Genomic DNA, 17,763 nt, shown 5'->3' with positions numbered 1-17,763 from the left:
TACAGTCCATATACATGCATTTATATTTCTTCAACAAGCCACTGGTTACAGGCAGGCAGTGTGTCTTACTTGCCAGATGTTTTCCCCAACCTCACATCCTGAAACTTTCATATCAGTTCTTTATCTGAAAAAGTCAACAGTGGGTGGAAGGTACAGAAGGAATCTATAGGAAAAATGTTTACACTGCAGCAAAAACAATGTCAAAGCTAAGTTCCGGACATTTTTAAGCATTTAGTTGCCTTTCCAAGGAAAGCATATTTGAGCTTTAAGAGGAGACTGTGCAGTGTAGGGTTCTGTAGATTTATGGTTGTGGGGATGGTCCTGGAGGTTGAACAGTTTGTGACTATAGGATGGGAGGAGTCCTTGATGATTTTGTGTGCTCTGCACAGACATCTACTGTGGTGAAGAGACTCAGCGACAGGTATTTGGGTGCCGATGATGTGCTGGCCGGTTTTCACAACGCTTTGCAGAGATTTCCTTTCGCACACTGTGGAGCTGCCATACCACACTGTGATGGAGCTCGACAAGATGCACTCAACTAAAAATTGGTCTTGGGGGGGATAGGTGAAATTTTTTTAATCTTCTCAGGAAGTAAAGATGCTGTTGTACCTTCGTAACCAGAGTTGAAGTGTCCTGATGCCAAGACAGATCCTCAGAGATGTGGAAGTCCAGGAACTTAAAGCTGGAGACACGCTCTATTTCAGACCCGTTAATGTAGATAGGAGAATGTCTGCTGCTGTTATATTTCCAGACATTCACAATGAACTCTTTGGTCTTTGTGGCATTGAGGGTGAGGTTGTTCATGGAATACCATACTGACAGGCTATGGATCTCCTCCCGTTCATCGTTGTTGCTGATCCGACCGACCACTGTGGTATCATTTTCATACTTGATAAAGATGTTGGAGTTAAGCAGCAAAACACAGTCACGGGTGAACGGGAAGTAGAGCAGTGGGCTCAGCCTTGTGGGACGCCAGTGTTCAGGATGAGGGTTGAGGATAAATGATGATGGCTGATCCACACTAGATGGTGCTGTTACAATATTGTAAAATGGACTAACATTTCCATTAGACTGAGCAAAAATCACCAGTCAGCTATTGCTGTGTCCAGGGATATAAAGTAACTGTTGTACATGTACTCTTTTTACAGTTCTTAACTTAGAGTTAAGTTATAGTAATTAAGTATAGTTTTGCTTGAGTGGACTGTTAGTCAACTGAAATAAACAGTATTTGGTAATTTTAAGTAACTAGTCTAAGCAAAGCAGTTTCTTCCTGATCTTCTACCCTTCACGAACAATTAAAGACATGCGTCATCACCCCTGATTTGAAACATTAAATATTAACCTGGTAACATTATACTTATTGATAAACTGTTTACTATTGAGGTGGAGGTTATTATTTTCCAATAAGAAAATAGCTACTTCATTTTGTTCAAATCTTTGTTGAGCAATGAATAACGCATTGTTTTTTTTTTAAACCCATTTATAGTGCCTGTTATCACTTACATCGGTAATAAACAGCTCTAAACAGTCATTCTCGTACCCGCTTTGCTTTGTTTCTCTCTACTGAAGTTTATAGGCCAGTTTGTCATGTTTCCATGTCAGCCAGATGAGGTAAATGTTATGTTTCATATTATTCATGACAGGTTTATGCCTGTTTTTTTTTCACTACCTTTAAGTTAAATTTAAAAAAAAAAAATTACAATCTATGTTACAAAGACATGGCAAAAGAAAAAGCCTGGTGCCTCGTCAAAGGAAATGAGTCTGGTTGACATAAATCTCCTGGCTGTTAAAACCGCACATAGACACAACTGTGATGTCCCATTTTGTAGAACGCACTGGGAGCTGCACGCCCAAATGAAAGCCTGATATTAAAGATTGCTATCTGCTAGCCCGGTGGTGAGTGAGCATATTTATTTAGTCTAATTTAACTTCTCCCACTGTGTTTCCACTAGGATGTAGTCGTTCACTGCCACATCACCACCATGCCCTCTTTCTCATTCTACAGGAAAACTCCTCAGACTGTGTTGTGTGATATTGTCTAATATTGATAATCAAGGCTAAAGCATTATATAGTCGTGTAGTAAAAAGAGAAATTTGTTTGATTAATTCCATCAGCCTCAGTGTGACCTCATATCCTGCTCACAACTTGAGAAATCAACCCAAATATACTGAAAGAGAATGTTTACAGTAATCTTTTACCTGAAGCAAAATATTGGATCAAATCCATTTGACTGTCATCTAAACATGCGCGTCAAATGGAAAAGATAAGACGCATGGAAAATCTGACCTTCTGAAAAAACATTACCATAGTATCACAAATTTGCTTACATTTAAATAGTGAACTAGAAATTGTTCAACATCTTGTTTCCTTTCCTTAAAACAAACAAACAAACTATTTTTGTTTTAAATGCATGCGCCGTTCATTTCCAGAGAGAGAGCTGGAGGAGATTTGACAGAGTAGTAAAGCACTCTCCCACTCTCGTGGGAAGAGGTAGCTCTGTGGTTAGGATTTCGGCCAACAGGTTGGAAGGTTGTGAGTTTAAATCCCAGCAAGAACTGAAATTCAGCAGATGTGGAGCAGCTGTGCTTGTGTGAATCCATGGCCGTGAAGCCTTGATGTCTCTGCAGACGCAGCATCAACATCAAAACCCCTGACAATTAACTAATAAACAAATAAATAAATAACATCATGCTGGCAGCTGAGGGAAGCTCATACATTTAGGCAAGCATTGAGGATATTTTTTGTGTGATGGAGAGGATGAACTTTGTATGTTCAAAAAATACTAATATATACTATAGTTTTGTTTTTCAGTGCACCAACAGCCAAGGAAAGAGGAACATCTTTAGGCCAATCAGGAAGAATCCATGACATGTCGAGGCTAAAAATGGCTTTAACATTGGTCACACTGTGTGTCCTCCATCCAACTGGAGTGACCATGTAACAGCCCACAGGAAATGCTGGGTTCTTGCTTAGAAGGACCATGGCAAGGGTTTTCTATATATATAAAATTTCATTTCATTTCATTGTCTGTACCGCTTATCCCCTCATTGGGCATCAAGGCAGGATACACCCTGGATGGAGTGCCAACCCATCACAGGGCACACACACACACTCATTGACTCACACAATCACACACTACGGGCAATTTAGAGACTCCAATCAACCTAGTAGCATGTCTTTGGACTGTGGGAGGAAACCGGAGCACCCGGAAGAAACCCACCAAGCACGGTATATATAAAATTAAAAATTACAAATTTTGGTTGCTCAAAGTTCAGATAATTTCAGGACATGTGAACCCTTTATTCTCTGGGTACGAGTCATAACCTGCTGAATCACTGTGACAAAGACTTTAAGTACATATACCTTTTTCCTACGTTTTGTGGGAAAGACAAATCTGTCAAAACTGGTAAACGACCTAAAGCCACTTCTGCCACAATACAATGCCACCAACGTCTGCACCGGTTTGTAATTTGCAGTCAAGCAGCTCAAACCTTTTAATCCAAAAAAATGCAGTAAGTCAAGCTAGCAGGCTACACTGCCTGAACATGCTTTATTTTTTTTTCTTCCACTAAGCCACTGTTTACATTTAGCATACTTTACTTTATCCAACCTCCAGTGCTTGGTACAAAAATCTGCCATTGATGGGAGGAGTGTTCCTATAGAAAGCAGGTAGTTGCAGTGTTTAAACAGTAGAGCTTTTCAGAAGGAAAATTTTCTCTGCAGCAGAAACATGGTAAAAGCTAAGGCCTGGACACTTCGGAAACATTTTGACGGCTTTCCGAAGGAGAGTGACTTCGAGCTGAAAGAGGAGACGTTACCCGAGTTACAAAATGGAGGTAAGTATTCATTTCATCTATAGTGGCCTGTTTCCTGCATAACGCATACCACCAGCACTAACTTGTGTTTGTTTCAGAGGTCTTACTGGAGGCTGTGTTCCTTAGCCTGGATCCATATATGAGGTACATTAGTTACAATTTACACATTTTATTTCATTGCCATCTAGCAGCTGTGCATTAATAATGATGTGCTGAAGGGAGTGAGCTGTTGCAGGAAGGATTGTTTGGTAATTAATTTTTAATCCTGGCAACAACAAAAGCAGCAGTGGACTGAACAATAGAGTGTAAGGCTTCACACTGATAAGCAAACATCCCGAGTGATATTGCAGAATTCGTCCAAATTCACACCCAATTCTAAAATGTAGAGATTGTGAAGAAAAGTATAAAATATGCCTATACTTTTTTTCTCTGGTAATATTGCACAGGACCTGCATACAAATTAAATGAAAGTGTAGGGATTGTTCAAATGTCCACACTGAAATGTACTCAAGTGAATTGCAGTAACTGAAATCAGAAGTGAGGACAGTGCCTGCTTGTTTACTGCATATTGCGCAATAGGCAGAGTGTGTGATAGGTCAAAGATTGAGTTAAACCCTTTTCTCTCTGCTTTTACAAGACACATTCCTTATGAAACTATGTGCATTCTGTTGTATTGGTTTTGCCATGTGTGAGTCTGTCTCTCTGTTATTGTAGAGCTGTGAGTTCAGCCTTAATGAAAGAAGGTGATGTGATGATTGGAGCTCAGGTTGCCAAGTAAGACAAACAAACACATTGACAATCACATATTATATTATATTATATTATATTATATTATATTATATTATATTATATTATATTATATTATATTATATTATATTATATTATATTATATTATTTTATTTTATTTTATTTTATTTTATTTTATTTTATTTTATGGGCATTGGTGGCTTAGTGCTAGGTTTCTCGCCTACCATGCGGAAGGCCTGGGTTCAAACCCCAGCCACTTTGCCACTCCCAAACCCAGATAAAAATGGGAGGGTTGTGTCAGGAAGGGCATTGTTGTGTGGACTGGTTGGTCTGCTGTGGTGACCCCTCACCTGCAGGGAGCAGCCACAAGATCAACATATTATATAAGAAAATTAAATCAATACATTTGATCTTTTTTATTATTATTATTTTGGTGTCCTCTTTAAAGTGGATATACTAGAAAAGGTTTATTCATTAAATCACCAAGCCATGAATTATAAACCATTACAGCTATTAAAAAAAAAAACAAAATAATTGCTATTTGTTTGCCAGGATTCTTCAAAGCAAGAACCCAGCATTTCCTGTGGGCTGTTACGTGGTCGCTCCAGGTGGATGGAGGACACACAGCGTGACCAATGGCAAAGCCATTTTTAGCCTTGACATGTCACGGATTCTTCCTGATTGGCCTAAAGATGTTCCTCTTTCCTTGGCTGTTGGTGCACTGGGGATGACTGGGTAATGCAGTTTTATTATCTTTAAGACAAATCAGTTTATCGCAAACAATTCTGATGAAAATACCTAATAAACAACATAAATATTGCTTCATTTCTTAATTCTATACATGGGTCAGTTTGACTGCCCTGTATGGCCTAGAGGAGATTCTGCAGGCAAAGCCTGGTGAGATAGTGCTGGTCAGTGCCGCAGCCGGTGCAGTCGGCACCATGGTGGGCCAGATTTGTAAGATTAAAGGCTGTAAAGTGGTGGGTTCAGCTGGGAGTGAGGAAAAAATTGCCTACCTGAAGGAGCTGGGCTTTGACCATGTTTTCAACTACAAGACCGCAAAATCTCTGGATGAGGCACTGAAGCAAGCTTCACCTGAAGGATACGACTGCTACTTCGAGAATGTAAGTTTTAGATGCTTAGATGATTAAACTGGTGGGGTTTTATAAATCACACACACAAACTATAAGAAAAAACGGAAATAAAGTAACCTAGAAAGAGAAATCCAAGAACCAGGAAAAAATTATTTATAAATAAGCTTTTGATACCAAATGAAAAAGCATGAGGTTGCAGAGGTTGCAGTGGCAAGGAAAATTCCCCGAGATAACATGAGACAAAAACCTCGAGCGGACCTAAACTTGAAAGAAAACTCTTCTGGGTGTTTCTGGATATTTGAACTATAAATCCTTACCAGTTTAAATCTGTATAGTAAAATGTTAAAAAGTAAGCTGAAAGGACCTTCAGTGTGAGCATACTGTGAATAACTGTCTTGGGTGCAGAACAGAATAGTCTTTATCCTTAAATCAGCAAGTGTACGGAACATACTACAGCATCTGAGTGAGATTATTCACTGAAACGAGGGTGAATTTGAGTCAGTAGACAGTAGATCTGTTTTTGTGCTGAAGTGAGCTGTAATTCTGCACATTAGTCATTTAGAAGTCATTAGAATTGTTACCACTTGGTAAAAAATTGGTCAACATCACCACACTGGATAAACACTAAGGAAAATTACAACACTATGGCCTTTATATCCCTACTCCTGAAATTTGTTGATTTTGGGTTTGCATTTTATGTTCTGTTCAGGTCGGCGGTGCTTTCTTCACTGCAGCACTTAATCAGATGAGGCCTCGAGGACGTATTGCAGTGTGTGGTGCAATATCTCTGTACAACTCCACCACACCTCAGACGTGTAAGTCCAGGGTAATGTGACAGTCCCAGTGCCAACTGATATTACTTTTGTAGATACGAGTGGCATGGATTAATGATTTGCAAGTTTCACTTCAGACTTTCTTTCTCTGTAGTGGTAACAGTCGAGTTGTTACTCCAGCTCATAAGCACTATAACCACTAAGTTTCTATAACCACTAGGTGGTGCTGTGAGTCAATGTTGTTAAGTGGCCTAAAATTTGCAGTGGATGAAAATATAATTCTGGAAATATTGAAAAATATTGATGAACCCTTTCTGAAATTTTTTGTTGTGTTTTCCATCTGCACTGTAGGTCCTTTTCCTCACATGGCCCTGGTGGCTAAAAGCATAAGGATAGAGGGATTCCAAGTCAGTCAGTGGCCTGAGAAAGATGAGGCATCTGTCAGAAGACTGCTTACATGGCTGAAAGAGGCAAGTTTAAATTGATTGGGCCAAATTGACTGTATGACTGTATTGATTTAACATGAAAGTTATAAGGTAAGTGCTCTGTTCATTAAATATGTAGTTTATCTAGAGGCTGTGTTTCCAGTCAGAACCTATAGACATCTGATCTACAGTTATATTTATAGTGATTATAAAATGCTGACAGAAAAAATGTTAATGATTGAATCAGAAGCTCATTTCCTTGAAATGGTAGCCACAACAGTATTTATTTTTGTAAGGAATAAAACAATGTCCTGGTGTTCTGATGCACAGTGGATTCACTGACCTCCTGGTTGAAGTTAATATGACCAAAAAAAACAACAAATGCTTGTCAAGTTACCAAACAAGCAAAGTCGTCATCTCTGAAGATGTCTCAGTGGTGGATAACTTAATGTTAGGGTTATAGCTTCACATCTGACTGTCACCAGAGACTACTTCTAAAAATGTTTAAAACTACACCATAACATACCAGTGTTTTAAAATGGAGTTTTTGCACTTTCCATAATCTGTGTTATAGGGGAAAATTAAGGCCAAGGAAAATGTTACAGTGGGCTTTGAGAAGATGCCTGCTGCCTTCCTCCAGATGCTGAAGGGAACAGAACTGGGAAAAGCTGTTGTTAAAGTGTAATGACTTTGCTGTGACTTTGCAATATCATATATAGAAAATTCAATGCATGTTTGCTGTTAACAGGTTTACTAAGCAATAAACAATGCAAGTTTATGATTTTTTCCTCTGGTGCGTTACCCTCAAGAAATATTTTTCATAAATATAAAGCAGGAAGCATGGTCCATGGCTGGTTCATTCCTGAGCTCTGTGTGGAGTTCTCTGTGTATCTGTGTGGACTTCCTCTCATCTCTGAAAAACATAATATAAGAATTGGCTATTCTCAGTTACCCCTAGATGTACATGAGTGTGCAAATAGATGTATTGTATCCAGTGATGGACTGGATTCCCATCCCTGGCATATTCCCAACTCACACCTTCTGGTCCAGGCTTCAGATCCACCGCCACAACAACGATAAAGCTGAATAAAATCCTTTTATTTCTTGTTTGCTGTAATCACTTTTTATCACTTTCACTTTTCATCACTGTTTACTCTGTATTACTATTAATAACATGTAGAAAAGTGGGGTGCAGAGTAATAGAAGTTTAGCTAAACAAATAGAGTTATAAATACACTCTGTTTTAATATACAGGAAAATGTGACTCAACCACCGAAAAAGGGCACACAGATACGCTGCTCCATAAAAAGACGACATGGATACATACATACAAAAATACAATTCTGACACTAATCCTCACACAACTGTAAGCACTTAAATTGGTTCAAATGAAATAGACGGATGAAATCAATCACAGAAACCATTTAGAATAACCCCATCATAGCCCTCACGCATTACAGACTACTGTATATTATAGAGAAAACACTATTAAAGGCTGAGGTAGGTTTCCTATAACAGAATAACACACACACACACACACACACACACACAATCCTGGGACTGGGCGGTCCTATATATAAGACCTTGATTCACACAGTGATTTAATGAATCACACAGTGATTGAATAACACACCCCACCTATAACGATCAGACAGGTGTTTTCTTGGGTAGGAATGTGTTTCAGGTTCATAAGAATAAGAATAAAACGTAGTATAACAACAACAACAACAACACATTTATTTATTTGTAAATAGACACAGAAACTGAGTGGCAAAAATAGTAGCCAATCAGAGAAGACCCGGCGGTGACGTCACTTCCTGTAACATCCTGGAATTGCAGAGAAATGTCAAGTCATGGTGACTGGAAACACCGGAGCTCTTCAGTTTCACTTTTAATCAGCCGCATAGCATGAATGACCTCCTCTGATTACAATTAACCAAGCACTAGGTTAGGGTTAGACATCCTGATGTCTGAAATGCTTGTTATTAAACTATCTATATCATATGCAGCACTTTAAACGTGGACAATATTCAGATATAGTTCTCCAAACACACTGGCTACGTCCTAACCAGTAACCTGCATCCCCAGGAACCTTAACATGGACATGGGAGTTACTGGGAGCACTGGGGGAAGGAAGCTTATTTCTTTATCCTAGTCCCGTAAAATGGTTCCCGTAAAATGGGCGGAGTCATCCCGCCATGCCGGTACTGTTGTACCGGTACATCTGATTGGTTTGCTGGCGCCAGGGGGCGGGGCGAGAGGCATGTTTATAACTGGAATGACACGGCAGTAACGATATGTCGTGGGTTTGAGTGTGTGTGTGTGTGTGTGAGAGAGAGAGAGAGTGTGTGTGTCGGTGCACTTAGGAACCCAGAGGAAAGTTCACAATGGTTGTAGTTATCGAGAGTAAGGTAAGTGTTTTTAAGCGCTTCTGAAATAGTGTGCATGTTTAGTGCATGCAGAAATTCCACTTTCATGATAGAAGCAGCGTTATGAATAGATGTGGTCAGTAAAATCTTTTTGGTCGTTTGAGGAGTTTATTGTGGTCAGAAGATAAACAGCATTTTCATCGATATTTTAGAGTCTGTATGCAGGGAATTTGACAGTTCTGTATGTTTTTCAGACCCTCAGAAGTTTTCCTCTCTTTTTTTTTGTAGAAAGATTATATACTAACAGCTCTAGGATTTTATTTAATTAATTAATTAATTAATTGATTGATTGATTGATTGATTGATGAATAAATAAATAACTTTTTCACTTACGTCATGTGAATTGTTTAATAACCTGTAAATGACCCGTAAATACTAGTCTGAGACACAGCCCAAGGGAACTACTGTAGTGTTCTTTCAGCAGTCTTTCATACAGTTTGAGCCTAATGGAGTAAATGCTTTACATTTCATTCCTAAAGAAAACAATAACATTTGTATTATTCATGACTGTGGATACCGTGGTTAAATCTGTAGGCAAACTTTGTAACCATCTTGCATAATTGCAACTGATTGCATGACACGCTCCAATACCCTCAGGACCCTGCATATGATTTTGAGGAAACCACTTTGATATGACTCTCAGTGCAGTTAACTTCATGTTAAACAGACTGATTTATGGACATTCAGTGCCTGTGCTTGGTGCTGTCTCCCATCACTCATAATTCCTTATCTTTTTCCTCCTCAGGACGCTTTCGAAGCAGCCCTAAAAAATGCAGGGGACAAATTGGTGGTAGTGGACTTCACAGCCACATGGTGCGGCCCCTGCCAAATGATTGGCCCCATCTTTAAAGTGAGTACTTCTATAGAGATCTCTGCCCAACATCTGCAGTTGTCAGAGTGTAATGAGGATCGTTTAGTGACTTTCTGGATCATTGGGAGAGTGTTTGTGTTTAGTTGTTGTGGCAACCAGAAAGAAGGCTGAACAGTTCTTGAGAAAGAGAGAGAGATAGAGAAAGATAGAGGGAGAGAAACCATAAACAAAAGTCAATTACACTGCTCTGTAGTCTAAAAGCTATTTTTAATATTCCAGATTGGTGTAATGTTGAGCTAGGCAACGGTCAGACCTTAAGATATTTACCGTCTGCTATTTCCTTTCTTTCGACAGGCTCTGTCTGAAATGCCACAGTATAAGGATGTGGTCTTTCTGAAGGTGGATGTGGACGATGTACAGGCAAGTCACAAGTCACATAGTCGTTGAGCTGTTGCTACTTATTGTCCCTAATACTTGAACCAAATCACATAGTCGGTGCATTTGCTAGATGAAACACTTGTCTTTAGAGCGCTGCTGTAGCAGAACAATACAGTGAGACTACACAAACCTGTTTGTCAATGTGGATGCTTTTTTTTGTAATTAAACCACTGGGTAAATGTTTAGCAAAAACAAATAGTCTAAAACATTTGTCTAGCAATTAAATTTTTTTTTATCCACACAGAGATACAGAGTGAAGGCTTTTCACTTGTATACAGTATTGTGTGTGTGTGTGTGTGTGTGTGTGTATATATATATATATATATATATATATATATATATATATATATATATATATATATATATATATATATATATCTCTATAACCAGTCTCATTTGTTAACGATACTTTAATTAAAAAACCCTTGAACTGATTGATCTGCATGTTCTAATGTTCTGAATTGTGCCGCTGCTAAATGCTTGGCTGACTGGAGAACTACGTGAATGGGCAGGTGTACAGGTGTAAATGTGGACGTTGAGTGAAACTGATAGTGTTAGAAAGAGCGTGTTAATATAATCCTTGGCAACACTATTGTCAGAGCTGTTGTTACTGACAGTCAAAGCTTTCTAGCTAATCAGAATTAAGCATTCCTCAGTGTGATGGTTTAAGAACTAGAGGTGTATATTATTAGCCCATGTCTGGGCAGTGCAGCCAAGTAGATTTACATATGAATGAGTATGTTGATGTCTTTCATAGCCATAGGTTTAAAGTTGGGCTAATTGGTTAATGTATAATATTTTATTCTTGATGTTATCTGTCTGTTCAGTCTTAGCTTTAAAAAAAAACAACCCCACACACATTACAGGAAGGTCACATACTTCATACAGACACCACTTGTGTGATCATGTCTGTGAAAGCTGTTGGATTTCCAACAGATTTACATGCAGATAAATAAAGCTTTTGTGTACAGCCTCTATCCATCCTCCCAGACATGTTAATGGCTCTCTTCAGTGTGTGCTGATAGTGCATTAGATAATGCAGTGATAGTGCCCAGAGAGGATATTGGTTACTGGTCAGTTTTATCAGTCTTGTCATGAATGTGTTATAACAATAAGATGCTTCTTCACTCTCTTTCTGTCTACAGCATATGTATATGTTTTGTTGTTAGGTACAGATTTACTTACCTATCAAATGCCTTTTTTCAGTTATTTTTTTCCCCCACAAACATGCAAGGCACAAGTCATAGTAGGAAGATTTGTTCAGTTTTGGGTTACTGGAAGATTCCTGCTTTATTATGGGGACTGATACATTCAGCAGGAATCGTGTGTAGAATTTCTCAACATTTGGCATTAGACCAGTTCATCTATTCCTGGGTGTGGCCATAGACAAGGGAAAAAAAACAATGAAATTTGCTTCCAGTGGATTCCACATTACAAGAAGAGCTTTTACATTTGACAGCATTTTGTAACAGTCAGTAAGGTTTTCAGCACAGGCCAGAAGAGTTTGTTTTCCTGTTTCCAAGTAACAAAGAAAGCTACATTTTAGGCCTTATTTATTTCCTGAGTCTGGTGAGGGAGTGACTTGAGGGAACTTGTGTCATGGACATTTCATAGCATTAACTGTAACTATAAATGGATAAAAAGGATGCCTTCCATCTTTCATTAATGAATTAAAAAAATGTTGGTAAATTGAAAGAGCACCGGTCTGAGTATTACAACATCCTGGTTTGCATTTTTTAGGGAAGATGATTAACTCCATGGTGGAAAGATGATATCCACACGTCTCGGCAATGCAATGTCTTATGACAATGCTACAATTGTGCAACAATGCTATGGAGCTCTTTAGATTGGCTGCGTGGCTGTTAGCTTCTTCACTCGTTAGCTGAAATAGAATCCCATAACGTCCCATGTATTCATGATGTCTCTCTATGCAATATTCAGCTGCACTTCATTGTCCACTCTACTTCTGCATTTGGTAAAAAAAAAGAAAAGAAACCTGGGAGCACGATTATGAGAAGTTATTCAAATAGCTCAAGCGACATTGTGCTACACAGAAGAAAATGTGGCCTTGTCCCTGTACATTTTCAGGGTGTTGTAATGGTACATGGAGAGAGCTGTGTTGTCTGGTCTTGAAAAATTGATTGAACTTTTATTTGTTTCCTCCAGGATGTAGCCAGTGCTTGTGGGATCAGATGCATGCCAACTTTCCACTTCTACAAGGGGGGGAAAAAGGTGATTCCTTCTTTAATAACTACTTAGTAGGCTTTTTAAGTCCTGTGTTTTATAATAGCAGAGCATTATTTTTTAGAAATGTTTAATGCACTGCGTCTTCCTGACTCTGTGTGATCTCATATCCTGTGTTTACAGGTGGAGGAGTTTTCTGGGGCCAACAAAGAGACACTGGAAAAAACAATCAATAAACATAAATGAAAAAATAAAACCCCATACGCCCCCTGCACACACACACACACACACACACACACAAAATCCAAAATAGGTTTTAACTCCCTTGTTGGAAGCTTTACAGTAAGCTTATAATTCCATATATCCCTTGCAAAATTATTGACATGTTTTGTACTGCTTGCCAGAAAAGGCTTATGTGTGTTTTCTTTTTAATATGATGTATTCAATAAAACACAGAAATGATTTTAACTGAGTAACACACGTGCTTCCCATGTAGTTGTGTTTTCTGCTTTAATAAAAATGTGAAAAGAATAGTTTATACACATATACACTGAACAATCACTGAGTTTTTACACATCGTACAGGTTCATGTATATAGCAGCAGAATTATGCTTAATACTGGTTTTATTTTCTATATGAAAAAATACAGCTTTAATTTACAAAACACTTGGTACTTGGAGTTTTGGAGGGAGAAATGGCTGTTTACATGTCAGAACTGAAGACTCCTACATCCACCATGGTGCGCTGATGCTCCAGCTGGGTCTGTGTTGAGTGGCATATTAAAAATGGAAATATCCTGGTTTTCTTTTCCTAAAAGAAGGGGAGAAGGATCATTTAATGAATGGCCTCAGTATGTGCTACTATAATTTTAAGTATAATTTGCAACTCCCTAAATCCGACTAATTTCATTGAAATATGTAGTGAAATTACTCTAGATTGTAAACAGCGATCTGAATTTCAAGATTATTCGTCCTGTTTAGTTGCAGATTTCACACAGAGTTTGATTATCAATGTTTATAACACTGTGCGATTTAGCTTTGTGCCCATCCCTGTTTGGGGAGTTCCACATTCCAGCAAAGATGTGTATCTATAACTATTAATGAGCATCTTTATTTACTGAAAAGGTTCCAGGGTAGTCTACTCTCAGTAATGATACACCTAAACATTATAGGCATTAGATATAAACGGGTGAACAGATATTTATTTATAAAAAAGAACAGACCTGTATTATCAGTCTTTAGCTGTGTTAATGTGTAACAGTGTTTATACACTCACCTGGAGCAATCAGGGCCACCCCAACCTTGACTGCAGCGGCACCTGTTGGGCCTGATACACCTGCCTCCATTCTGACACGGTGATGAACACACCGCTGTGGACACAACACACACACTCTCATTGATGCCTGTGCACAATTAAACCGACATTAAACACCAATACATCTATAACTCGATATGAAAATATTCACACACACACATGATTTATCCAAAACTTCACATAATTTTAATGGAATATTGCAAACTATACTTCTTTTTCACTGATTATTTAATAATGAAGCGGTATGTCATTTGAAGGAACCCCATCCTAAACACCTCCTCTGTACTCTGAGTATGCCTAAAGAGCATGATGATGAATCATGAAGAAGGAAACAACTTGTGTCGTGCATATACAACAAAAAAACGGACATAAGTGAAGTAACTGTCATTAAGTAGATATAAGCAAGGCTGTGTGTTGTTGTTGATATGCAATATGCTATTGATTTTCTGCTTAGCTAAATCTAAAGACATCTTAGCTAGTTAAAACACAACATGAGAAGTTGACACCTTCACTGCCTCAGGAAAACGTGCGAAAGCAGTTAACCTCATGAGCCGTAGCTGGTAGTAAGTGTTTTTGTGCTTGTTGTTTCATCGTGTAACAAAATGTACCACAGCTTATAATGAAGGAATATAAAGAGACTGCTGTGAACTACATTAGATTAAGCATGCATCAACTCTCTAGCTAATAACATTAAAAAAAAAAACTGGCATGCAAGAATCTAACCAATGTACCAGACAAAGGTGTGTCTAGATTTCTGGCCCATCTAAGGGACATGCTATTATCTGTAATAACGCGTTCCTAAATTTCCTTTCTGTTTCAAAGACCTTTGTCCTCACAGCCAGACATGCAAACACACATGTGAAGAGTCAACAAAAAGACAAAGACAAAGGGATTTTCCTTAAGAGGAGTTAATAACCAGTTAATAACTAGTACTGTGTCCACAGAAACGCACGCTTGTGTGTGTGCATGTGTGTGTGCATGTGTGTGTGTGTAGTTTCAGATATAATCCCTGAGGCACAATGACTCTGCATATATTTAACATTTTTGTTTTTACACACAACCTTTTACACATTTTTTCTAGTATGATCTTGTCTTGTTATGAGTTGTAGCTCAGTCATTTTCCTCCACTGCAGATATATATATATATGTGGATGGAAAGACATAGCCTTAAGAAATATCAATAAACTGTGAGTGATAAAAGATTTAAGGAAGTTGAGCCAGCCCTTTTCTGTTCTTTCTGATCAACCACAAAGTTGAAATTGCTTTTGTGACTAATAGCTGGCTCTTCTTCAACTCCCTTAAACAGTAAAACCTCCAGTATATTCAGGTTTGGGTTAAAGGACACTTTAGGGAATTACTAGAACTGAAAATGAAACAAGTACTGTACACATGAAACATCAGGTCTAAGTAAAAGGCTGCAAAGACCTTCCTTTTATACATTCTATTGTTAAGTTAACTCTTTATTTATTTATTTTTATTAATGATAAATCATATAATATGAAATTTTATTTGAAAAATATGATATATGTTAGATACTCCTATCCATGGTCTCTACCAAGGTATACATGCAAGCACACACACACACACACACACACACTTACCAGCATGGCATCTTTTGCCAGTCCACCCTCTTGGACACTCGCACTGGTATGGAGCAACGCAACGTCCGCCATTTAGACATGGCAGGATGCAGATTGCTGTAACATATGTACACACACGGGACACACACGGGACACACACACACACACATACAATTCAGCTGTTTTGTAAATAGAGTGATTCAAAATCCAACATATGTTTTTAAACTTGTGCAGGGATTCTGAAAATTAAAAGAGCAGGAAATCACAAGATTAATCACTGATTCGTTTTTCCTTCCTCTCTCATCCACTCATCTCATGTCATAATCAGATTGTCTCCTTCCATACACTCTTTTATTCTCTCTGTCTCTCTGTCTCTCTCTCTCTCTCTCTCTCTGTCTACTTGCTATACTCTTTTATTCTCTCTCTCTCTCTCTCTCTCTGTCTGTCTGCTTGCTACACTCTTATTCACTCTCTCTCTCTCTCTCTCTCTCTCTCTCTCTCTCTCTCTGTTAGATGCAGTGAAATGCTTAGAAATCTTGTCAGTCATAACTTTCACTCTCTCACTCTCTATCTATCATTCCTGCTATTTGGACTTCAGAGTACAGTGTAGAAGGGACACATGAGGTTACTGAATATTTTGTGACACCCACTAAGCAGTCCAAAGCATATCCATAAACCAAGACTAATAAGATTAGACACACAATAGAGACAGGAAATGGCACCAGAATGGCACCTTTGAAGTGTGTTTGCAGTAGCCACAGTTCTCATTATCACAGTAAAGGTCATTTCTTTTTTTCGGTTTTGTTTTTTGTTTTCGAGCTTCTCCGAAGTTTCAGTTCACTGAATATGAACATATGATTTACCTCAGTGATGGAAGGGGTTAACTCAGACAGCAGTAATCTCATAAGAGTTGATTCGATGTGAGTAACACTGGGATTAGCAAGTAGATCGATCACATTTAGAGAACAACTTATAAACTGAAATAATGTTCATCTTTCTGAAATGCTATTCAAGATGCACATTATTCTGAAGTATTGTTCATCTGGACTGATCAAAATGTGAAGGATTATTAGCTGTGGGTTATACTACTACTAGCATGTTTTACAAATAACCTCGACAAAAATCCTATGTTGTTAGAGAACATAATCTACGGCGGCAAAAATGATCACAACTAACATTTTTGTGGGTTTCAACTGTCAAAAATGAGTGGGAAGTGTAGTTCTTTGAATAACTTCAACACATCTGCAGTTTCAACACATCACTAGTTTCTCACACTGCACTAGTTCTTCCAGTTTCACAGTTCAGTAACTGTAGTGGGGTTTGTTTTTAAGCAATACCTTTGTTGTTAAGAAATTTCTGGGGTAATTATTATTTCAGTGTTCTTATAGCTTCTTAGCTAGCTAGTTCTTAGTTCTTAGCTTCAAGGTTCAAGTGTGACATGGGGGCATTGTCTTCCATGAAAATTACTGGCTGATTGGGAAATGTCACAGTGAAGGACCTGCATGCATGAGGTCCTGATAAACATTTCATTCATGCTGTTATTTAGCTTTATAAGAGGACATGAACTCTTGAAACATCCCCCAAACTATGACTATTTCAGTCTCTTCTTGTGTGGGTGGAGAAGGAAGTGTCACTGTCTGGGGAAAGCCATCTTTCACAGATAATGTAAACAATTGTGAACAACAACACCTTGGTGGACAAGAGTTCTTTTCGTGTAAAACGTACGTTCTTCACAGAAGCGGCCCATCCAGCCCTCTGGACAGGAGCATATATTTGGCCTCTGACACACACCTCCATTCTGACACTGTAGCCAACACACAGCTGAAGAAACACACACACACACACACACACACATGAATTAAAATAGTTCCTAAATGCAGTCCTAATGTCACTTTTTGGGACATCACTATGATACCAAATACCTCAAAGACACCAAAAAGGTGTATGAAACAGGAGAGAGAGAGAGAGAGAGAGAGAGAGAGGCAGAAGCGTAGTTTACTAGTGGCTCAGGAGCACTGTGTAAAATAACGGACATTATGATTTTATGTTTAGAATGGATTAATTAGGTGCAGTTTAAATAGATTAGAGTCCTCCGATTATATTTATTGCATAGCAGTTAATCTTCTGGCTAATATGGGTGTGTAGTGAAGAG

The 17,763-nt window shown here is 38.4% G+C and overlaps 3 protein-coding genes across 8 annotated transcripts in view; 2 read left to right on the top strand and 1 right to left on the bottom strand.

Annotated features, from left to right (window-relative positions):
- The first annotated feature begins 3,597 nt into the window (after positions 1-3,597).
- On the top strand, positions 3,598-7,961 carry LOC131356133 (prostaglandin reductase 1-like). The gene is made up of 8 exons (XM_058394982.1): positions 3,598-3,837; positions 3,915-3,960; positions 4,531-4,590; positions 5,116-5,298; positions 5,414-5,687; positions 6,367-6,472; positions 6,782-6,900; positions 7,430-7,961. The coding sequence occupies exons 1-8, from the start codon at positions 3,732-3,734 to the stop codon at positions 7,538-7,540; spliced, it is 1,005 nt and encodes a 334-aa protein (XP_058250965.1). The 5' UTR covers positions 3,598-3,731; the 3' UTR covers positions 7,541-7,961.
- A 1,145-nt stretch (positions 7,962-9,106) lies between these two features.
- txn (thioredoxin) lies at positions 9,107-13,195 on the top strand. Its single transcript, XM_058394984.1, has 5 exons — positions 9,107-9,266; positions 10,030-10,134; positions 10,450-10,515; positions 12,700-12,765; positions 12,901-13,195. Exons 1-5 carry the CDS (start codon positions 9,243-9,245, stop codon positions 12,961-12,963), a joined length of 324 nt encoding a protein of 107 aa, XP_058250967.1. The 5' UTR covers positions 9,107-9,242; the 3' UTR covers positions 12,964-13,195.
- A 15-nt stretch (positions 13,196-13,210) lies between these two features.
- Positions 13,211-17,763, bottom strand: part of svep1 (sushi, von Willebrand factor type A, EGF and pentraxin domain containing 1) — an 84,973-nt gene continuing 80,420 nt past the window's right edge. For 5 of the 6 annotated variants that reach the window (XM_058394977.1, XM_058394974.1, XM_058394975.1 and 2 more), the window contains 4 exons: positions 17,337-17,432; positions 15,633-15,728; positions 13,993-14,086; positions 13,211-13,527 (listed from right to left, as the gene is read on the bottom strand). In XM_058394977.1, coding sequence (XP_058250960.1) covers positions 13,497-13,527; positions 13,993-14,086; positions 15,633-15,728; positions 17,337-17,432 — 317 coding nt within the window. In that variant the 3' untranslated portion in view covers positions 13,211-13,496. The remainder of the gene's footprint in view (positions 13,528-13,992; positions 14,087-15,632; positions 15,729-17,336; positions 17,433-17,763) is intronic. The other variant, XM_058394978.1, reaches the window with a different exon arrangement.

This window comes from Hemibagrus wyckioides, linkage group LG07 (genome assembly GCF_019097595.1).
Source record: "Hemibagrus wyckioides isolate EC202008001 linkage group LG07, SWU_Hwy_1.0, whole genome shotgun sequence".
Classification (NCBI taxonomy): Eukaryota; Metazoa; Chordata; class Actinopteri; order Siluriformes; family Bagridae; genus Hemibagrus; species Hemibagrus wyckioides.
The sequence above is the reverse complement of the archived record's forward strand: the minus strand, read 5'-3'. Positions and strand labels throughout refer to the sequence as shown.

Excerpts from the sequence above, each read along its gene's own strand:
- LOC131356133 (XM_058394982.1), top strand. The coding sequence starts at position 3,732 with ATGGTAAAAGCTAAGGCCTGGACACTTCGGAAACATTTTGACGGCTTT. Across the intron at positions 4,591-5,115 it reads ATTGGAGCTCAGGTTGCCAA|GATTCTTCAAAGCAAGAACC; the intron begins GTAAGACAAACA and ends TTTGTTTGCCAG. Across the intron at positions 6,473-6,781 it reads CTCCACCACACCTCAGACGT|GTCCTTTTCCTCACATGGCC; the intron begins GTAAGTCCAGGG and ends TCTGCACTGTAG.
- txn (XM_058394984.1), top strand. The coding sequence starts at position 9,243 with ATGGTTGTAGTTATCGAGAGTAAG. Across the intron at positions 10,135-10,449 it reads TGATTGGCCCCATCTTTAAA|GCTCTGTCTGAAATGCCACA; the intron begins GTGAGTACTTCT and ends TTCTTTCGACAG. Across the intron at positions 10,516-12,699 it reads TGGATGTGGACGATGTACAG|GATGTAGCCAGTGCTTGTGG; the intron begins GCAAGTCACAAG and ends TGTTTCCTCCAG.